The sequence below is a fragment of the Engraulis encrasicolus genome, unplaced genomic scaffold (genome assembly GCF_034702125.1).
Source record: "Engraulis encrasicolus isolate BLACKSEA-1 unplaced genomic scaffold, IST_EnEncr_1.0 scaffold_25_np1212, whole genome shotgun sequence".
Lineage (NCBI taxonomy): Eukaryota > Metazoa > Chordata > Actinopteri > Clupeiformes > Engraulidae > Engraulis > Engraulis encrasicolus.
In genome coordinates, this window is record NW_026945544.1 from 664,879 (window position 1) to 688,431 (window position 23,553).

At 42.7% G+C, this 23,553-nt stretch overlaps 2 protein-coding genes across 4 annotated transcripts; one reads left to right on the top strand and one right to left on the bottom strand.

Moving 5' to 3' along the window:
* The first annotated feature begins 65 nt into the window (after positions 1–65).
* On the top strand, positions 66–6,686 carry dnaaf10 (dynein axonemal assembly factor 10). Its single transcript, XM_063192864.1, has 8 exons — positions 66–360; positions 638–738; positions 847–977; positions 1,803–1,904; positions 3,817–3,932; positions 4,776–4,910; positions 5,535–5,632; positions 5,957–6,686. Exons 1-8 carry the CDS (start codon positions 175–177, stop codon positions 6,162–6,164), a joined length of 1,077 nt encoding a protein of 358 aa, XP_063048934.1. The 5' UTR covers positions 66–174; the 3' UTR covers positions 6,165–6,686.
* LOC134442896 (uncharacterized) lies at positions 6,605–23,520 on the bottom strand. Of its 3 annotated transcripts, none has more exons than XM_063192861.1 (20): positions 23,317–23,508; positions 23,012–23,219; positions 22,762–22,928; positions 22,454–22,584; positions 21,143–21,309; positions 20,412–20,497; positions 20,095–20,175; positions 19,008–19,122; positions 17,902–18,077; positions 16,946–17,170; positions 15,910–16,112; positions 14,866–15,000; positions 14,526–14,660; positions 13,792–14,032; positions 12,653–12,854; positions 9,689–9,962; positions 9,396–9,511; positions 8,986–9,158; positions 8,323–8,545; positions 6,605–6,910 (listed from the first exon to the last, which is right to left on the bottom strand). In XM_063192861.1, the coding sequence occupies exons 1-20, from the start codon at positions 23,473–23,475 to the stop codon at positions 6,771–6,773; spliced, it is 3,357 nt and encodes a 1,118-aa protein (XP_063048931.1). In that variant the 5' UTR covers positions 23,476–23,508; the 3' UTR covers positions 6,605–6,770. The 3 variants fall into 3 exon arrangements, with proteins under 3 accessions (XP_063048931.1, XP_063048932.1, XP_063048933.1); XM_063192862.1 differs by having other exon boundaries at positions 8,986–9,155; positions 23,317–23,507; XM_063192863.1 differs by lacking the exons at positions 6,605–6,910; positions 8,323–8,545 and adding an exon at positions 8,552–8,698 and having other exon boundaries at positions 23,317–23,520.
* Between the last annotated feature and the right edge of the window lie 33 nt (positions 23,521–23,553).

The following is a 23,553-nucleotide window of genomic DNA, read 5'->3' on the forward strand; positions in this document are numbered from 1 at the left end:
AAGGCAGTGATTCGGTCAGCTAAGTACCACAGACGGGTCTTGGATGGCTCATCTCGCGAGTATAGGTCTTGAGTCAACTGTTTGGCTCGTGAATCGTGCATAGAAACGCCTGTGAGATATTCACACATTTTCTTAAAATTTGTCTTAGAACTAGTCTTAGAAAGCCTGGCAACAATGTCAACGCCGCTCGAAAAACCTCAGATCATATCCCACATCCAAAAGAGTTTAAACTACACTGTTTTTGACAGCAAGTGGATACCATGCAGTGCAAAGTTTGTTTGCATGGGTAACTTCCCAAGAGGTACTGGGGTGATGCAGATATACGAAATTAACCAAGGAGAGTTACAGCTTATAAAAGAGGTGAGCTCTATTTGTCTCCGTAAATCCGTTGCTTCACCTTCTGATACGGTAACTAACAAGATGTTCTTGCTTAGCATCTGGCAAAATTTAACAGACTTCAAAGTTGACTGATCACCATGACAACCCAAGTCCAACACATGGTGGACAGTGCTCTGAGCAAAACACACAACTTCGGTGGCTGTGAGTGTGCTTGGTTAGCTGTGTGGTCAGGTGGTGGACTGGTTAGACGTAGAGCTATAGTCTGTTAAAGTCACACTCGTTCTCTCCTTTCCTGCAGATTGAAAAACCTAAACCCATAAAATGTGGAACATTTGGAGCCACATCTTTACAACAGAGACATTTGGCAACGGGGGATTTTGATGGCAATCTAAATATCTGGTATTGTGCCAGCACACTTCCTCAGCACTATATCCATATTTTATTGTGTTACCTGGCAGCATGTAACCACCTTACCCCTGATATGATGTGGTAACCTTTTCCCCCCAGGAACCTAGAAGTACCAGACACACCTGTGTATTCTGTGAAGGCTCATAAAGAGATTATAAACTGCCTGGATGGTGTGGGAGGACTGGGGATTGGAGACGGCGCCCCTGAGATTGTGACAGGCAGTAGAGATGGTACAGTAACAGATTGCTGGTCATTTTCCTCCTTATCATGCTTACATTTCCTCAATCATCCCCAGCGATCAATAAAGTTACTCTACTCTACTAAATTTGACCAAGTTGGGTCTCTGAATGCATTGACAGGTAGAATTGAGTAGAGCAACTTAATTGATCCCCGGGAGAAATTAGGGTATCAAGCAGCCCACACATAATACCCATAATAAAATGTTAAATAATAATGGAGATATAATTGCAAGTCAGATTAGACCAGAGGTGGGCAAACTCAGGCCCGGGGGCCACTTGCGGCCCGCTCAGACATTTCATATGGCCCGCAGAGCCTTTACAAGAAAAATCTTTGGATCCGAAGTGATACTCTCATTTTTTCTTAAAATGGCTACTACCAAAGGATTGTGCAGCTTTGAGATTAACCATGTACATAAAACTGTATTCATCTAAATACATACAATATAATGTGCAGGAATTAAATAGTTAACAAGTTATACCAGCATTTATTAGTTAAATGATTAACACACCAGTTGCCTGTGTCTGGCCCTTCAGTCAGTATTGTAAATCCAATGTGTGGCCTCTGGATCAAAAAAATTGCCCACCCCTGGATTAGACGATATGGCACACATATACACTGTATAGATCCATGTCAGATCAAACATGTTTACCAGCTCTCCAAACATACAAGCATTAAATAACCTAGCTTGAAAAAAAGATTAATAGTAGTCCAAATGTGCAAACTTAGTGATCCCAAAAGTTTCCTAAAGGTAGTCCACTAGATCTGTTAGTACAGTAGTACTAATTTAGTACCTACCTACCTTTTCTGATAAACAGGGACTGTCAAGGTTTGGGACTCCAGACAAAAAGACACACCAGTGGCAAATATGGAGCCAATTGAGGGAGAGACAAAGAGAGACTGTTGGACTGTGGCTTTTGGTAAGTTATTTCCTATAGTAATTTGAGTAACGTTGCATGTTATTTGTTTTACTGATGTATTACATTGTTTTTATATAGATTGACATTACATTGGATTTTTCACCACGTTTCCCCTCAATGAGTGCTGTGACATGCACACAATATTAGGTTTTTAAAACAGAATATTATCAGTATTTGGTTTAAAACAAGTTCCAGCATATTCCATGTATATGTTTGGTACAGTGTTCTGCAACCAGAATATTACCTCAGCACGGGCATTAAATTGGCATGAACACATTATATTACATTTGGCTGACGCTTTTATCCAAAGCAACTTGCAATGAAGGACATAATCATTGCATACTACAACACTTGCAGATGGGTGGTTGACGTTTAAGGGCGTAACTAGTTATTCCAATTCCTGAAAAAATTGATGGAAAAATTCGGAAAAAAAGAGAAAAAAATAAAGCACTTAGTGGTCCGTGGAATTTCGCCTAATTTTTGCCATTTTTGGGAAAATGTGTCCTGCATCAACACATTTCATAGGCATGTCACACCGCAGGAAAATGAAGTCACACCACAGGAAATTCACTGCATTTTATGGCCATTTTAATCCTTTTGTATACATGACTGACATCTGAGCTCATGCAAACTTGATAATGATATTGTGTTTAATCTTAATATGTGTTTTCATTTATATATATATAAAAAAACGTTTTCCTTCTATAAGAGCAGTCACACCACAGGACACCATAAAATGAACCTAAGCATTGTGTGACAGAAACATTGCAATATGAAGACATATTAAGAGGTTAATTGTCACCTTAGACTTCATCAGCACTCTCCAATAACTGAGGTACTGAGTGCGTCTTACTCTTAATATGCGACCTTGCCTCCTCCACTTGCTTCTCGTCATGATGACATCACTGACAACAGCATTATATTTCAATATCTTGCAAAAGCTCAATTGTAGAGTCTTTTTCTCATTTGCAATTGGGATGGTGAATGAAAAACAGTCACTCAAAAGTTGTTGTGGCTAGGCTGACAGCTGGGAAACTTTATCGTTTTCTCCACGGAGGAGGGGCCAGGAGGCGGGACGAGGAGACAAGCGCAAGTGGAGGAGGCAAGGTCGCATATTCATACGCACTCACTGACTGGTTAGGAGCCAGTCTTTAAGACCCTTGTAGTTGGCCTTGCAGCTGCCCGTTCACAAACATGTCACCCCACAGGATGCAATTTGTGTTACGAAATTGAACTTGTAGTTAATAATACTGTCTTGAGTTTTTTCACATTCACATATCTTAATATAAAGTTTATATTTATGCAATCATGCCAAATGCTTCATACATTATTCAAAATGTTGTTGGTTAATTTATATATATATTCCAGTTTTCATTAATGTTAGTCACACTGCATATTTGACATAACCTTTACATAAATCTTAACAAAAATGTTTCTTCTCATCTAAGACTAATATAAAACATAATTTACAACATCTTCTTTCATTGACATTGTAACAGTTTTGTAGGTTTTTAACCAATGTTACGAAAAAACAAGGCGTCATGTCAACCACCCAGATACAAAGGAAATATTCAGCACAATAAGTGCAAATGCCAAGTAGGTTAAGGTTTTTATTTATTTATTTTTTAAAGAAAATTAGCACAGGGTAAAGTAGAATGGCACACATACCCACATACCCAAACACAAAACATGCCCAGTCCAGCTGTGGCATCAGTAAATATTCACGAAAGAGAAGACTCTTAACTTGCTTGACTCTTGTACCAACCAAATACTGCCTCCACGGTGCTACCATTCGGAATATTCCTCTGTATGTAACAGTGTGCTTTTGTAATTCCACTGTGTATAAGGCAGGTGCCTGTTTTTAAGGATAATCTTGCAGTATTTTGCTGTCTCTCTCTCTCTCTCTCTGTAGGGCACGCTTTTAATGACCAAGACCGTTGTGTGTGTGCTGGATATGATAATGGAGACATCAAGCTGTTTGACCTCAGAAACATGTCTTTACGATGGGAGACAAACATCAAAAATGGAGTAAGATTACTTTGCCAGAACCAGCGTGGCAGTAAACATATGCAAAGCATTGAATTGTGTGATAATATTAAGGTTAATGGTTGAGTGCATTGTTTAGATTAGTGTTTCTGAATGAGGGCTCTACAGCCCCCCAGGGGGCGTTGATAAGGATACAGCCGAGAGGGGACAGTGCTTTATTTAGTTGCCATTGCGGTGAATTAGTCCATTTCATTTTTTGATGGGGGGCGTTGACATGCTTATGATGGGGTCAATGGGGCGTTGGGAGGCTGATGATGGTGTCCAGAGGATGTTTATTCAAAAAAGGTTGAACCACTGGGTTAGATGGTAGTGTGTGTAAAATAAACAATTGAGGGCACACAGTAGAAACTGTTCCACTGTGTATTCCACATTAGGCCTACAGTGTTGTATTGCCAGTCCTAAATTTAAAGGTGCACTGTAACATTTTCAGTAGTTTATGTTCTGAATTTATACTGCTCATTCACAAATGTTACCTTTCCCACAAATACCTACCAACATCAAATTCTAAGTACTGGTATTCATTATGGCTGTGAAAATTGCATTTTCATACATGAAAAGGGAGATCTTGCCCATGGTACAGCCTTTGGAATTTCCAGAAATAGACATTTTTAGCTGCAAAACTTACTGCAGTACCTTCTCTGACCACCATCCTGCACAGTGCACCTTTAATGTTTTGTCATATTGAACCCATTTCAGTACTACGAAATATTCTTTCATCTCTAATTGCCAGTTCTTGAGTTATTTTATACGTGGTCAAGGTTACCTGAAGAAAGCAGACACCTGATTCTTTTTGATGTTTTGTTTTTTTCCCTTTGCAATTGGCAGGTGTGTTCCGTGGAGTTTGACAGGAAAGATATCAACATGAACAAAATGGTGGCGACATCCCTGGAGGGAAAGTTCCATGTGTTCGACATGAGGACCCAGCATCCCACCAAAGGCTTTGCCTCAGTCTCTGAAAAGGTAATTAGCAGAGGGCCGACGTTGGCCCCAGCGCTCGGAAAACATGTCAAAGTTTGTTTCTCACTCTCCCATTCAGCGCCACGGAAAAGCCCTCGTTTTAACATTTTCACAGCTGGAGCTATTTGTGGGGGTGTTCGCTTCGCATGCTATTGGCCAGGAGGTCTAGTGCCAAAAACAACAGAGGGCTTGTAGAGAGCGACGCCTTCTCTCTTTTTCTCTCTCTGCCCCAAGTACAAATCCTCCTGCTTTCACATCACACCAGGGTCAGCCTTGCCCTGTGTTAACATGTGTCCTAAGATCAAAACTATTTCCACTTCAAATATTTATCCTGTTGTGCCACAATCAACAGCCGTTTGATTTTAATGTGGTTTAAGGAGGAAAAAAACAGGTGTGTGGCATTACTCTGTGTAACCTAACTTTCACCTTGATCATTCCATAGCATTCATACCTTAGCCAGGATTTAGTTTGACAAGTACATTGCATTTCACTGTAGAAATGTTAATGATGAATGACATAGCTTGTCATGTCTACAACAATGATTTCTATTTGTTTGGGTGTGTAATAGGATATCCTCCCTACTGAGCATATGAATGTGTATGATTCGGTATTCTGTTTCCATTTCAGGCACACAAATCAACAGTCTGGCAAGTGCGGCACTTGCCTCAGAACAGAGACATCTTCATGACAACCGGAGGAGCAGGAAATCTGCACTTGTGGAAATAGTAAGTGCATAATAGTGTATTGGTCCTTTTATAGTAGTCATGTTAATGTTATATACGTATTTGGTATATATATATATAGTAATAATGGTAGTAGTGTTTTTTTTGCTACTGTATTTCTTGTCAGTTGTGAAGGTCAGAGATACTGGCAGTAAAAAAATCAGCTGGTGTAAACTAAGTGCAGTGTGTAAACATTGTATATTGTGTTTTACAAGCTTTTGACGGAAAACTTTGTGGCACAAATGATAACTGAAGTAATGATTTATTGGTAAATCCTTTCTTTTTTTAATGGTCTTACATTCTCTGCGGTCGTTGTTTTTTCTCCAGTGAGTATCCAGCCCAGCGGAGTAAAAAGGACTCTGAGGAGGTGGACATGGGTGTGGCGGGAACAGTCAACCTCCTACAGAATGTGACCTTGTCAACTCAGCCAATCGCCAGCCTGGACTGGAGCCCAGACAAGCAGGGCCTGTGTGTGTGCACCGCCTTCGACCAGTCGGTCCGCGTGCTCATCGTGACCAAGCTCAACCGCGTCTAACACGGGACTCTCGCGCTCTCTCTTTCTGCTGGGGTGTGGAATATGTGTGTGCGCGCGTGTGCACTGCTGGGATGTGTGTCTGTGAGTGTGTTCCTGCTACCCATGCCCTTGTGCAGTACTCACACAGTATGTGGAGTTGGTGTTTGGGACTGCAGAATTTGGAGGAGAACTGCCTTCATAACAATTCCACTCTGCTTTATGTGACTAATGTGTACAGGCGTATGTACACTTAGGTAATAAGATGACTGAGTATGGATGCCTTCTTGATTTTCTCAATTGTATTGAACTGCTCTCATAAACGTGTTTTTCTATTGCCATGAATATAAAATATGAACTATTTTCCAGCACAGTTGTTTTTTTGCTGGCAGAAAGAACTAAAACTGGTGGAATTGTATGAAATAATACATTTACATGTATACTTGTACACATTAACACAGAACCAAATTTACTCTTGACATTTATTTGTTAAAACATTTCAATGAAATCATCAATAAACCAAATCCATCAAGCAGTTACAATTCACCACAGCGTATTTGACTACTCTTAGGGCCAAGTAAAAAATAAATACATGATCACACTCTGCAAGGGATGTAAATACAGCAAGCGTTATATCCAGCATTTGAACTTGAAGAATTCCTGAAGGTCTTTGTCGTCCACTGACTTGTCATGGATCCCAGCATACATATTTTTCAACAGGTCTGTCTTGAAATTCCCCTCCAGGACATCAATATATTTTTCAAGACAACCTTGAGCAGAGACAGAAAGGAATATCAATTTCAAAACGGAGCCACTGCACAAACATTTTAACTGGATAAATATAATTCAACAACATTGCCTCAAAGTTACTATGGCCTGCTAAAATGTCAAAGTGCACTGGATTTTTTTGTGTTCAAATATAAAGAAATAGATTGTTTACATACAGTATTGGATTGCTCTACAGCAGGGGTGAGTAGTTTTATTTTTTCATTCAAGGGGCCACTTCAAATTTTATGAAGGCCATATTATGAGGGAATATTATGTACACAAACCAGGATTTCCCTCTGCATTTTTGGCCTATATTGAAGTTGACCACATTTACCACAGACCCCACTTCCACTAGATCCCTGAAAATGTAACTTAATTGTATTGAAAATGTAATTTCTAAGATTGCTTCACAAAACATGTCATATTTCATGTGAAACTGCATAACATTAAAATTGTATCAGCGGCCGAATAAGACTCTTATGGACTCACTTGAGTCTCAAAAATGAGAGAGGTATGCATTTATCACAGTGATTCTCAAACTTTTTCAGACCGAGGACCATTTTGTCCCCCCAAAAATGTTCAGGGACCACTTGACAACTGAATTGACAGTTGACGGGTGCTATTTCGACATTAATTTTGATGCAGATCACTTACTTTTTATTCAAAATTACAAGCCTGTCTTATTGTGGTGAAAATATGACTTCAGACATGTTTGGCTTTGTAATAATGTTACAACTTCTGCTAGCTTGTCTTGGAAAAGTAGAAATCCCTTTGCGGACCACCTGAGCTCTGTCGCGGACCACCAGTGGTCCCCGGACCACACTTTGAGAATCACTGATTTATCACAAACATACTCTACGGCCCCCGGGCCATAGGTTCCCCACCCATGCTCCACAGACTAGAAGCATACTTCTTTGCTGCAGTTGCCCACCAAGTGGGAAGCTGAGATGCCTCAGAGAACTACAGTACAGAGAGACTACTGTACACTTTCAGAATTAGTTTACTGGGCTAGTGGTTTTCATGGAGGACAGCAAAGTGAACGTAAACATATCTTTCACCCTGTTATAAGATGAGTCACATGCACAGGAACTAGCAGGGGCTGAAGAACCCCTCACGCTTTATGAAACACTGGTCACAATAGCCTAGGTAATTTTGATACTATTTGTTCATTTAACCTTTTGGAATGAAAAACTGCATGCAAACACTCTACACTAATAGCGAGTCATGGGAGCACATTTTCATCCAAGGAAAAAGTGACAGAGGCTTAAGCCCCCTTAAAGCCCTACGCACTGTATGTGTGCACGTGCCTTCATAAGATGGTGATTTTTTACGGTGAAAGGCAAGAAAAAAAAACGAACTGCCAAAACATGCCTATGTTTATAACTCTGGACAGGCAAGTTTTGGCCCGCCTCACCTAAGCCCATGACCTTCCCGTAGGCGATGAGGTTAGAAGCCAGCAGGATGTGGTCATACTGCTCCTGCTTCATGAGGATGCGCACGATTTCCCCTGTGATGTAGGCGTCATCAAACGTCTGCTCCGAGATCGGCTTGAGAGGGAACCTGCTGTAGACCTCCACGGCCGCTAGCGGATCCGTCTTCACCAGCAGATCAGCCAACTCGATGTAGGCATCGTGGACCTGGAGCGCATTGGCAATGGGTGATAATTACAGGCCTTGGAGAGGTGATGAAAACTGGCCTGTGATGATTGCACTAGCCAACACGTTATTACACAATTTGAGGTGGCAACTATTGGTTGACATTTTTTTGGGGGGGTTTGCGTGTCACATTTCCTATGAAGAAAGCAGATGTGGAAGAAAGGAAGTAGGTTTTCATAAGCTGTAAATCTAATCATCTTACTATGACCAGTAAATGACATGCTTATACACCTATATCAATGTACCTTACATTCATTATTTATATACTGTTAATGCATCACTTAGGCCCAGAAATGAGGGAGATATGCATTTATCACAAACATGCTGTCAGCACTGACATTTGAAAATCCTGAACTTAAAGACCACAGCATCAGTTGTGTTGGTGACCTTTACTGTGGCAGGGGTCAAATAAACAAGCTGACCTCTGGTGCCATGGCGATGACCTCTTGATAAAGGCTGCAGGCCTGTTGGTGGGTGTCCTCGGTGCGGGAGAGCGCTCTGGCCAGCCCCAGACGTGGCACGTGGCTCTTCATGTTGTTGATGGAGGGGCCAGCGAGCTTGCTGTTTGAGGATGATGGTGATGGGGCCTCAGCTGCTGATATACAAACAAACAAGCAAAACATTATGTTCATTAAATAATTTGGGCAACCCATAACTGAATTATGGAAAACATTAAATATTTTAATGCCATAGTGAATACAGTATAATTGATGTATTGAATATAAGGAATGATGAATAAGGTACTGCATTTCAATGGCATTAACAGCTTACAGAAGTGATTTAAAAAATGATTTCAGTATAGAAACCATTCCCGCAAAGTTTGTTGTCCTACCCTGTGATTTAGTCTGCGGGGCACTGCAGTCCTGTTTCGACTTGCTGGCAGCGAGCTGTGTCTTAGAGGAAGCCTTCCCCGCAGCCTTGGGCTGAGCAGCCGCCCCAGCCCGTCCTCTGAAACAAACAAAAAACAGGAAAAATAAAGAAAGTAAACAAACAAACCGCACACGCTGCAAAATTTTGCATAAAAACACAAACCACACACACACACAACTTTATAAATAGATCGGGAAGACGTGTGGCGCTTTGGCAGCTCAGGCCCATAATAAGAACAGCATGTCAAACAGTCACCTGGCGGCTGGCGCTGGTGCCGCTTTGGCAGCGGGCACAGCTTTGGTGGCTCCGCGGGCCGCGGCACCTGACTTGGCAGCCGATGCAGTCGCTGTAGCCGCCACGGTCCCCCCTCTGCCCGGGGTTCCCCTCCCACGCCCGGTAGCAGCCCCGGCCCCGGCCGCCTTCCCAGAGGGCCCTGCTTCAGATGGCCCCGAGGCTCCTGTGGATTTGCTGGCGGCCTGCTTGGCAGCTTTGGCCTTCTGGGCCTGGCGCTCCTGCCACCACGGCTGCTCTGGAGGAGGAAGTGACAGAGGGAATCACTCAAGCGACACCCGGGCATGCACGCACACACTGACACTACACAAACAGCACCGCATGCATACACACAGCCGCACAGACCAACACACACTGGTCGCAGCCGCATGCACACACACTCAGCAAAAACACATTTCCGCACACACTCTATATACACATACACACACACACACATATGGTTGGACTGATACACTCATGGGATAACGCCTCAGGGATTTTTAATATTCCTTTTGAGGGCACTGAAGCCGACCGTAGTGGAGAGAGTAGAGTGGAGCAGAGCGGGGTTGGCTAAAACTACAGTCTAAATTTAGTCAGGTTGGAGAGATAAAAAAGAGAGAAAGGCCATAAATCTTTATTTTCTGATCCTTCACACCTTTGCTGGGTTTATTTCAAGGGGCCCAGGCATGAGATGTGTCTGGAGGGTTTAGTAGTTTATGATTCTTTTAGGAGGCTCATGCCCAGTCGCTGTCTACCAAAAAGTCATACCTCAACCTTTTGAACAGATGTACTGTCTTAACAGATGTACTGTAATTGAATGAATATTTTGCTAACTTGGATTACAAGGGATATACTGTATTCCTGCAGTTTGGAAGATTCTAGATGTAGAAGAGTCCAGTTACATTATTGGATCACAAGAGGTCCACACCCTTCTTTTCAGTGGGATTTGATAATCCAAAACATGTAGCCACTCTTGTCAGCCACAACTGTGCTCTGCCTGAAACACTGTCATTTGGTTAGTGCATTTACTCTATTCCAAATGGCCAACAACAGAAATGCCATACTGCTGAAAGCTTGTAGTGAATGATGGGGGAAAAAAAACAATGTGGTGGGAAATAGGCACGTACTTTGTATAAAAATCTTGTGGTGCTAGATGGCATTGCCTTGTATTGGGAATGGGAAAAAGATGTGGTAGAGTTGTCGAGTCCTGTTACTCCCTCTGGTGTGAGCCCCAGCTTCTTGCAGGGTCACCTACTGTTTACACCTTGAAATGCTACAAGATAGGACACTCCTGACCAGGGGAAGCCCTGAGAGGCGCCCGAGGTCCTCCTTTCTTAGGTGTCGATTTCTTGGCTTTTTGTCAGTGTCTGCGCAGGCAGCACAGAATGGGTCAGAGAGTACATCCAGTGTGAATGCTCTAAACATGTTCAACACGCACTTAGTTTGAACAGATATACAGATATCTTGGTGTGAAAATGGCCTTTCTTGCGTGAATTGTGCAAAACAAATGCTATTATTATTACTATCACTATGCAGAGATGTTGGTGTGTATGGGGTTTTACTTGTCAGCTTTTCTGGGGGGATCTCTGGCCTGCGAACAGACCTCCAGCTCTTTATTAGAAGTATTACTACTACATTACATTTAGCTGACACTTTTTTAAATCCAAAGCGCTTCCACTTATTTTAGTACAGGGTATTGGTTACAGTAGGCTAGTGGTGCGCACATCCAAGACGCAGGTGCATGACAAAAGGTCAGAATAGGCCTACTGTGAAAATAAAGATGAATGTCCGCACACTGCTCCCGTTAACGGGAGCAGTGTGCGGACATTCATCTTTATTTTCTGAAAATAAGCGGTTCCCAAACTTTTCCCTCTGCGCACCCCCTTTTACATTTAAATGTTGTTCGCGCACCCCCTAAGCAAATGTTGCACAGCCGCACATTTTGGGCAATCCTCATTTCCAATAGCCCTGACGTTATTTCTGCCATTATTACAAGTCTAGGAGTTATAAATTACACTTCAGATGGACCCTTCAAGCATACAATTCACCAAACAATGAAAAACTACATAATGTTCATGAATTCTGTATAAAAACACACATATCAGCCATTGCTCTATTCAGCTCATGCACCCCCTTATGGCAGGCCGCGCACCCCCAGGGGTGCACGCACACCACTTTGGGAAACCCTGCGTTAAAGGAACAGTCCACCGTATTTCAATAATAAAATGTGTTCTTCTCTGACCTGAGATGAGTCCATCTCGACCTGTCTTGTCTTCAGACATGGGTGGCCCCAGTCAGCAACGCGTCTCCAGATCCCCCCTTTCCCCTCCCACTCTCCCTTTGTGCGAGAGGACTAGGAGTGAAGATCAATGCCCCGAAGTCAAAGTGCTCTGAATGTGTTACTAACCCTTTCATTACAGTGCCAATTCTTTATCTAGATGGGAAATCGCCACGTTTCATTTCGTGCAACTACTTTTGGATCGGGTAACTAGTCATGCAAGGGTGTTTAAATTGGGACCACATGGAACAATTTGGTCACTTCTAACTTAAGGCACCCAATGCTCACCAAGACAAGCTGAGCCAAGCCAATGGTAACACATTTGTTCCAAACGCGTCGCGGTCTGGGGCCACGTCCGTATACGAGACAGGTCTCGGTGAACCCATCTCAGGTCAGAGAAGAACATACTTTATTATTGAAACACGGTGGACTGTTCCTTTAAGCAATGTGGGGCTAGGTGCGTTGCTCAAGGGCACTTCAGCCAGGTGCTGGTAAGTGTGGGATTTGAACCTGCAACCCTCTGATTTAAAGGCCAGCGCTCTATTGAGCCATGACTGCCCCTACTACTACTACTACTACTACCACTACTACTACTACTACTACTACTACTACTACTATTACTATTACTGTCTATCAGGCAGATATCTTAGTGTGTGTGTACAAGGCCTCACTTGTCAGCTTGTCGGGGGGATCTCCGGTCTGTGAGCAGCCCTCCAGCTCGATGCTGGCCTGGAAGCTGCGGCGCGCGTCGACCAGGGAGGCCTGTCCCTGCTCTGACCCCGGCTCACTGTCGTACTGGGCCAGCTGGGTCGTCCCCAGCAAACACAGCGCATGGCTGCTACGGGGCACGGTCACCACCCCGATCTGGCAGACCTGAGACACACACACGCACACCAACACGCACACATACACACACACACAGACACACACAGAACGACAAATGCGGTGCATGCCGAAAATAGAAGCATCTGAGGCTACCAGCGTGTGTGACATTTAAGTGCGAGGTGTACCAAATGTTTGTAAGCAAAACAAAATGTTGCAACTTGCATTTGACTTTAAAAAAAGAAGGAGACTATACTTTTGTGTATAGCTAAAGCATTGTATAGTATGACTGTTTGCTTTACATTATTGAAAATGTGTATTGTTTATAAATAAATAATATTCTATTTAAACATGAACACTAGACTTTTTCTCTCAAATTAAAACCCTGCCCTAGTCACTATAAAATATCCCTTGCAGACACTTCCCAGGCCGCAGAAAGGCTACCTGGCACATGGATACTACATTGGTGACCCCTGCTGTAGAATATCCAGTAGAACATGTCACTCACATTCTCCATGTCTACTAGCAACTACGTGGATACTGTCTTGGTTCGTAGGATATGCTATGTTTAATATGGATGTGTGTATGGATGAGCATCATAGTTGCTATCTCACTTTTGTACTTACTTTGTAGTTAGTATCTCATTTGTTGTGTTAAGTACAGTGTAACACCATCTTTAATCTGGAAGTACTGTACTGTATTGTGTAGGTCAGTGATTTTCAACCTATGGGCCGGGGCCCACTGGTGGGCCCTGAAGGTATTCCAAGTGGGCCTTGGAATAATTTTCTACAAATTATAATCATATTTTGGTGTGTGTTGCTATTGATTTATTTGAGTTTTATTCTTTATTGGGTCAGAAGTGGGCCCTGAACATTTGTGACAATTTCGAGTGGGCCCCACATTGGAAAAGGTTGGGAACCCCTGGTGTAGGGGGAGTACCAAGCAGACACAGGTGGAGCAGGTGAGCAGGTGAGCAGGTGTCCCTCACCTTCTCCTGCATGTCCAGGAGCTCCCTGCAGGGGGGGATGGAGGCGAGGCGTATGAGTGCGCTGAGGGCCTGGCAGCGCTGGGACACCCAGGCCTGCTTCCCTGCCACCCCAGTGGAGGGCTGCTGGATCAGGGCCTGCAGCAGGGCAAAGTGGCTGTCCAGCAACACCCACTCCAGCTGCTGTGCCACCTCACCACGGCACACACACTGGCTCACACCCTGGGCCGCCAGACACACCAGACTGGGGGTGGGGGGTTGTGGGGGTCAGAGAATGTCAGAGAATGTACTTTAGAATATACCAATACCAGTACAAATCCTACCGGTAGTAGGGCTTGAGAGCGAGAATACATTACTATTAGCAGCACGACACAAACACAGGCTCACACCATGCGCCATCAGACGGACGCAAAAGCCGAGAGGCAGAGACATGTGAGCCGAGACAGTTGAGAAAAAGATCAGACAATATAGTTTAGAATATGGTTGAGGATGGTACATCACCATAGTAGTAGTAAAATAAGTAGTATTACTTATTAGTATAGTATTACACAGTGTTATATATATAAATATATCACTTTATAGTGTAAGGTACATGGAAGTGACCATTTCAAAAGACACAGAATGCAGACAGAGCATTTTGTACTACTTCATAGTTTCCCTTGAATCTATCATACTTACATTTTATTGTTCTGTATTTTAAAAAAAGGAAACTCTCTACAGTTCAACAGTGGACTCACATGTGGTGGATTTGCTCTGGAGGTATCGAGTTCCCTGGGGGGGCATTTTTGGTCAGCAGGGTGGCAAGGCTAAAGCACCCACGGAGGAACTGGATGTTGACAGTAGAGAGAGGATCCCCATGATCTGGTTTCTCTCTTTTATATGAGAAAAGACCAGGAAAAAAAAAACGAAATAAAAAATCAGACAAAGAAAAGATGAGGACATGTATACACACACACACACACACACACACACACACACACACACACACGCACACACACACACACACCGCATTAACACCAGTGGCTGAAACATTATACAGTATATACCGTATCTGTGCCAGCAGAGACACACCTTTACCTGTCCTGCTGGCCCCCTGCCATTAAGGCACATGCCATGACATACTCCAGCCCTTGCTGCAAGTACAGAGCAGCCATCTTCTCCTCCTTTCCCGAGTTCCCCTCTTGCTGCAGCACGGCCACGCCCGTGTAGAACCTGCCGGAACAAAACGCACTGAGACCCGAGCAATATGGTCTAAAACTAATGACTTTGCAAAGTGGAAACCCTATCCCGGCTCAATGCAATCACACTGTAACAGTATACATTGAGCTACAAAGGGGGGGCGACGTTGCTGCCCGTGGGGTGCAAGGCAAGCTGCAATTATGAGGATGTAAATCTTCCAGGCTTTTCCGCTGGTTGACCACAGCCACGTGTACAATGAGCACAGACTCAATTAGCTTAAAATGAAGCGGCGCCCCCTCTATTCTCCTCGGCATGCATCTGCTCATTGGTGCGTGAAGATACATCTGCTTAGGTGACACTGCTTGAAACCTCACCCCACATGGACAATGCTCTGGACAATGCGGCCCCTAACCATCCTATCCCTCCTGTAGTCTGACCAAGGCTGGGTCAGAGCCTGGTCACCTCTTATTTGCCCTGGTCTGCCCTTGTTGTGCATCAGCTTTTGCTCAATTCACGTTTCCCTCCATGTTGCATCTGGGACTGTGTAAAATCAAAATGTGCAATCAAATGTGGGCAGCCATGGGCTAATGAGTGAGTGCGGGAGTTGGTTTTCCAGTCTGGGGGTTTGTAGGTTCGAACGCCCACCTGACATATCCCTTCACGTCCTCCATCCATGGTTGAAATGCCCTTGAGGAAGGCACCAAACCCCACTTTGCTCAAGGGACTGTAAGCAATACCCTGAGAAATGATATGTGTAAGTCGCCTTGGATAAAGTGTGAGGTAATGTAATGTAACCTCAAACTTCCCTCCTCCCATCAAACTAGTAATTGATTCTCAATTGAGCAGTTCCAGACCCTTTGTTAGGAAATGGTTATGAGGTTATGGTTAGACTAGGCTACCTTTGCCCAGGTGTGTGTGTGTGTGCGTCAGTGTCAGGGTCACCTGAGGGCAGGCTGGGAGGGTCGGAGGGCCAGGGCGGTCTGGAGGTGCTGCAGGGCTTCTCGGCTCTTGCCTTGCAGCAGGAGCAGCCGGCCCACGTGCATGTTGTTCTCCCAGCTGTCCTCACTCAGCGACCAGGCGTCCAGGTACTTCAACAGGGCCCTGTGTAGCCAGCTCTCCTCGTTGGCAACGCTGAACTGCCCATCCTGTTGCCAAAAAACGTCTGTATTGCTTTATTCTATTTTTTTGTTAGTTTGTCTTGAATAAAGTAGTGTAGAAAGAAAAAAAACTGAGTACATGAGCTGCTATAAGGAATTTGAACACTGCTTGGTCTGTGAACCCTGGAACTGCTGGCATGGCCAAATACATTCTAAATCCAGATGAGTGTACAACGTGTGCATATGTAGTATGTACCGTATGACAAACCACACAGTGTCAGTTGGCTTACTTTGGACGTCCGTGAAGGCTCCAGTTATAACCAACTCAACCATGGAAAAATGTAAAGCACAATAAACACGGCAGCTAAGAGTACAACACGTCAACTCGTCAAATCTAAACTGTCAAGGTTCATTAAAGGACCTTGAAAGACCTTCTTTCTTTACCTTCTTTTTTCCACATTTATTTTTGGGCTTTTTAGCCTCTTCAGATAGGAAGATGGTAAGATGGTAACAAGAAATGTGTGGGAGAAAGATGGGGAAAGACCGGGAAATCACCTCAGGTCAGAATCCAACCTATTTTCCCGGTATAAGGGTCAAAGACATTTTTTGGGCGCAGACTTCAGGTGGCGCAACGACATCTAATACCCATGAGTTAATTAGTAATTGATGGTTGATAAGCTGCAATGAATATGCTTCTTAGATAATCCACAAATAAGACAAACAAACAAACAAACAAACAAACAAACAAAAACCCATACAATAGTGACAACAGTGACACTGGCTGCCGTTGCACCGCCCTGACGTGTGCTATGGCTGAAGAGTCACTAACTCATAAATGAACGGCTCTTTAGCCCATTGAGCCACAACATCCCCTTCCTTACCTTCTTAACCTTCTTGGAGAGCCAGAGGTAGAGTGTCTGGACGTATTCAGCCTTGGTGGCCTGGCCTTGCTCCTTGAGCTGGTGGTATTCAGCGTCCAGGGCCTTCAGCTGGTTCTCCATGGTGGGCGTTCCTGTGAAGCCGTGCAGTTTGCACACGGCCAAGATCTCGTCCAGCCTCCCCGCCGTCTTGGCAGTGCCAAGCTCCTGGCCTGTGTCACCCGTGTCCTGTGTGTGTGTGACAGGTGGGCAGAGTGGTAAGTCTGTTGTCAACACTGTTGTCCACACTGCTGCTTGCTGCTTTGTTTAACAAGGCAGATGTTCTGCTACCTTTTTAAAATAAACATATTTGCATAAGACCCATCCAATGGGTGTCTTTGTTGTTGACCTCAAAGCTACTTCCACCTCATTTCACATTGTTGGGAGATGTTAAAAATACTGTAGATAATCTATGAAATGACCTTGAAGCAGACGCACACATGAACCAAATCTGATGTTTTAATCAGGTGGTTATAAAAAGGAACCATCTGGAAAATTAGCTGTGACATCTCAGGCGGTATTTCTTCCACAAAGAAAGCTTTAAGCGCTTTTCTTTGTATTCTCTTACAGTGACCGTTACACCCCTTACCTCAATGCTGATTTCACCGGGTTCACTGTTGACATTACGTAAAGGCTTTTGAAAGCTTCCGGTCCCAGCTATAAAGCAGTGAGTTGAATTTTTATAATGCTATGCAAGATGCCACTCTTCTCTTCCAGCTGCCATGATGTATGCAAGAGTGGGTTTGTTATGTAAGAGCGGCTAAATGCTTATAAATATTACATGTTTACCACACCAGAGACTCTGAAGCACAATCATTGTAATCACATCCCAATTATGTCTTAACTGTTTACATAGACGGAGTATGATGTGTGTGTGTGTGTGTGCACACATAACAGTGCTACTCAGCCTACTCAGTTACCTTCTTTTTAAGGCCATACATTTCCTCAGCGTAATGATGCTCCTCTAAGATCCTTCCCAGCATATAGTGCAGCCTGGACTCGCGAGGCTTTAGTTTGATGGCTGAAGCGTACTGGATGGCAGCTTCTTCCAGACAGTCCAAGGGTGACTGTCCCTCAGCATACTGCATCAAGTCACCTAAATGCATGTGCATGCAGTGCACACACGCATGCATGTGTGCGTGGGCGCGCATACACACACACACACACACATACACACAGAAAATCAGGCGAGGTGAATAGACACAAGCACATAAATAGACACATGCAACTTTGTTGTGCGCGCACCATGGTAGCAGTTATGAATAATTTCACGCACAATCTTTGCATTAAATATTAAGAACAGAATATGCAAACACCACCATTCTGTCATTCACCTTAAATCAGAGACTGTTTTAGCAAATAAAACAGTGTTTTGTTGATCAAGGTATACCATATTTTTGCAAAAAACAGCTTTACCTAACACTATATTTCTATATTGCCTGCCGAGATATTTCTGTTTACAATGGATGACTTAAACTAGTGTTTCAGACTGATGAGGGTCTGACAAACCGAAACATCCTTGTCTCTGTTCACCCATTACTGGTTTATTAATCAGCGAGCAATGTGTGGCCTTTTCCCGTAGTTCCATAGAAAACAGCCTCGACTTTGTAACACACACATTTAATAAACATAGGTCTCTGAAACAATACACACTGACTAATGCAGAATTTTCCCCCTCTCAACAAACAGAGGACGATCTTCTCTGAAACTCTAAAGCCCACAATAATTCTACTCTGACATGCAATTAAATTCAGGTACTATTTCGTCTCCCGTAAATCTTTTTAAGAGCCTGCTTTGCTGCCATGTCCCTTGGGGGTGAAAATTACACCTAGGCTAGGCCGAGATCAAACAGGCGAACGCAAATGTAAATGGAAACTTGTGACTGCCACACGCCACACAACAGAATCACTTTGCATTGAAACCCTGCTCATGTATATTTTAACAGCAGTGGCGCTAGCTATAGTCTGGGTTGGTTTGTCTGCTGTTGAGTGCCGAGTGTTTTGGGTTCCCTTCCGATTGCACCTGCCTGGTTTCGGAAGACGCCGTTTGTAAATATTTAGCTGTTCCTCGGCGTGCGTGCACAGGTCATCCACTGTGTCCTTGCCAACGGCTTTCTGCAGCCTCTTCTCCCAGTTTCGCACCTGAATGAGAATAATAAACCTATATGAGAATCTCAACCTATATGAGAATAATAAACCTATATTTATGATAATCTCAACCTATATGAGAATAATAAACCTATATTTATGATAATCTCAACCTATATGAGAATAATAAACCTATATTTATGATAATCTCAACCTATATGAGAATAATAAACCTATATTTATGATAATCTCAACCTATATGAGAATAATAAACCTATATTTATGATAATCTCAACCTATATGAGAATAATAAACCTATACTGTATGAGAATCTCAACCTATATGAGAATAATAAACCTATATTTATGATAATCTCAACCTATATGAGAATAATAAACCTATATTTATGATAATCTCAACCTATATGAGAATAATAAACCTATATTTATGATAATCTCAACCTATATGAGAATAATAAACCTATATTTATGATAATCTCAACCTATATGAGAATGATAAACCTATACTGTATGAGAATCTCAACCTATATGAGAATAATAAACCTATATTTATGATAATCTCAACCTATATGAGAATAATAAACCTATATTTATGATAATCTCAACCTATATGAGAATGATAAACCTATACTGTATGAGAATCTCAACCTATATGAGAATAATAAACCTATACTGTATGAGAATGACTGAGAACCTCAATCTATATGAGAATTATAGTAATTGACTTTGCAGGTGCAAAAAGCGGTAGCAGACAATAGGAAATGGTTGGTCTGCTCACGCCGTTTGTGCTCCAAAAATATATAAACTAAATTCAATTAAAACATGCAAAGTTTTGATCCCAAGGATCTTCTTCAGGGTTATCTCAAACAAGACGATAATGTGACCTGGCATTTTAACGTGGCAAAATGACATTTAAACCTGGATTCGGCATATAAATGATCATGTTTTAAAAAAAATAAGAAGAAGAAGAAGAAATAGGATGACTGAGTTCAAACAGCAACCCCACCTCTGAAGTATGCTTTGTCTCAATTTCGAGGTTGCTTGCAGATTCAAAGTTTGCCTTATACCACTGTGTTTCCGTGACCTCCTGCAAGAAGAAAGAGCAGGATCTGGGTCTGGAGAAGCATTAGCATCAAGGGATCCTCTGCAAACTGGGCAGCCTGATAATCATTGAGATGGGACTGGTGTGTAACCACCAGCCCAGCAGGTCAATGAAGTGCGCCATCACAGTAAAGGATGAATTAACCATGAGTGAAACCAAAATCAATGGCTTTGATTTTGGCACACAACGGGAGAAATCCTGCTGAATATTTGATTACTGACCTTTGGGTCCAGGTCTGCGGGGGGCTTGTGTGGACAGTCCTTTGCGTGGGACACAACCTCTGCCAGCGTCAGTGTGCTCTCGCATCCTTGGAGGAGGAGACAGATGGAGAAGACGACAACTGTCTTGACCAATAACGTTACTTTTCAAACAATTCATCACTGCTGACAAAAAGCTTTTTTTATGGCTTTCTGCTGTGGAAAGACGGCATGGTTCTCAATTAGTGCGAGGTGTCTGATGACCAACGTTTTTATATTCCTGTCTGGTACAGTCATTGTATGACTTCCATTTTATATTACATTACATTTACCAGATGCTTTAAACCAAAGACACATACAAAGATGACATACAAGCAAATACAGAGTATGGGGGAAATAAAGAGGAGAGCAGTATTTAGAGGAAAAAAGTAAAAAATAAATAAAAACAGAAATATCTTCAATCATTATGTCAACATTGTTATCATTTTTTAAAGTCCAAAGTGGATAACAGAAATGAACAGCTTAATAATACTATCATACACAGTCATTGACATGAATTAATAATGTTGAGCTTTATTGCTCTGCGCCACAATAGCAATAATACTATTTCACAATACTGTTTAGTTTTTACGTCACATAAAGCTGGAAGTAAACCTATTTTTTAAGGAATACAACAGAGCAAATCCTAAACTTAATTCATTAGTAATAGCATAATAACATGGCATTTTACACATGAACTTTGAATAGCTTATTACCGCGATACGCAAAGAAGCACTTGACAGACAAGGCAGACATCTTGGTATCGAGATCCGGCTCAGCTACTTTCCAGCCATCAATCAGCGGGGACTCGCTGAGAGGGTCGACCTTTGACCTCCGGGCCAGCATGTCAATGTAGGGAGCCGAGAATATGTGCTTTGGGCGACTGCAGACAGAACAACAGCATACAGTACAGCAGACAGCAGTGTCTCACAACAGCATACAGTACAGTTAGGGATGCACCGATACCACTTTTTTTGAAAACCGATACAAGTACGAGTACATTAATGTGTGTACTTGCCGATACCGAGTACCGATACCGATACCTTTTACCACCAAAATACAATGAAAATAAATGCATGGCCTTGTTTTTTTCCACCTGTGATATTTGTATTGTCCATTTCCATGTAGATTTAAATGTTATTAAATGTATGAGGTGGCACTTTTTTCCCATGCTGCTTTCAAGTCCACAGAACGTGACAAGATTTTGCATTGTTTTGTGTAATAGCAGTATCGTTCCTGGCATCGACAAGTGCTTGGCGAGTACGGGTACGAGTATAATAAGCAGTATCGGCAGCCGCTACCGATACCAGTATCAGTATCGGTGCATCCCTAAGTACAGTGTTTCACAACCTGCTTTGTCCCTTAACACACACCGTTCCACCACTGGAACGTTGTAATAGTCACTAAAAAAATGTAACTAGTACCATAGTACTACACCATTATGACAGTGCACAGGGCCTTTAGCAACGCATTACCACTTGGTCATTTCCATTCTTATAACAGCTAAGTTGTCTTAAGGAGCTAAGCCTTTTTATTAATACCATGAGTACCCACTCACTCCCTTCTGGTACATGTACACCTGATTGGGAGTCATTGCAATACAGTATAACCCGCAGAGGACCAAGGCACAGCCATTCTTGAGGAACAGCTACAACTCAATGTTGGGGCACAGGATGATGTGCTTTGAAAACTAGAGGCCTGCTGATGCTGCTACTGAGATACTGTACATTTTCAACAACAGAACAGTCCATGCTGCTGCTGATGGTCTGAATGTGACTGAACGATTTACACATCACTGAATATGATGTGTAATTATAATAATAATAATACTTTTTATGTTGAAAATGTAGTTTGTGTAGTTTTAAGTATGTAGTTTTACACTGATGTGCATGTTTTTGAATTAATGTTTTCACTTGTGTCGTGGAATCACACGCATGCCGTGCATTAAAGTGAACAAAGGTGTGATATGCCTACTTGGAAAATAAGCTACAAAACAGTGAAATAGTTTCCTGGTAGCCTGGCATTACCTTTGATTTATTGAAATGGGTCTGTAGAAGGCAGTCAGAGAAACTGGACACTCATTCTTGATCTGGTCCCTCACGTTACAGAAGGTGACAGCCACTGGAATCTGCTCTCTAGTGATGGTAAGAGAATACACCTGCAAAATGGGGGACAAGACAAACTGTGTCACCTGGGCTCGTCTACAGACACATTAGAAGGCTTACATGCAATTAGGCTAATTACATTCCGGTATACGTCTATGGTTTATATATTTCTCTGTTTTGTATACAATTTTACCATTAGGCTACTGGGAGAAAAATGTTTAATGTCCTACTTGAGAATTGGAGCCATCTGCCGATGAGACATTAATTGCAACCACAGTCTCCCCGACATTCAGTGGGACTGGTTTGGAGCTGCTTTCCTCGTTCACGGTAACTTGCATGTTCTTATCCGGCAATTTTGGCTGTATAACAACAGTGTCATGATCGGTGGGGACAACACCTGCAGATAACATTTTTATATCATTATACAATAAAACACAAAACCTGAAATGAATAGTGCTGCTCAGGTTGAATGCTGCTTACATGAATAGTCGTAAACTCTATCAGAGAATGGTGGATGGAGTTTAAACTTTCCCCCAATTGCTAAATCGCATAGTTTAGCTGAGGTTGCTGACAACTTATTGATCTCGATGCAATATTTCTTCGTTGTACCATCTTCAGCAACAACTTCAATTGCAACTACATTCACACCGTCGTTCAATGTCATCGTTTTAGAGCCATCCCCAAACAGCTATAAACATGCAAAACACAAAACAATTGTCATGCATCATGATGGCACTTTTATAAATGGACATACAGGCCACAGGATAAGAAAACAGGCCACTTACTATTTTGTAGGAAGCCCCACAGTCACTTGTTAAGAGGTCCACAGTCACCTTACTTACTTTGCTCTCAACTGTCATTTTATAAGATGTTATATCTGGCTTGAATGGAGGGTCCAGTTTCCCACCAGTGCAAGAAAGTTTCTCTAAGTCACAGTTATCCATGTTTGAGCAGGACAGGAGGAACTTCACTCTCCAGTGATTTTTCAAACCGTGAGCCAAAGATTTTACTAGCTCAGGAGG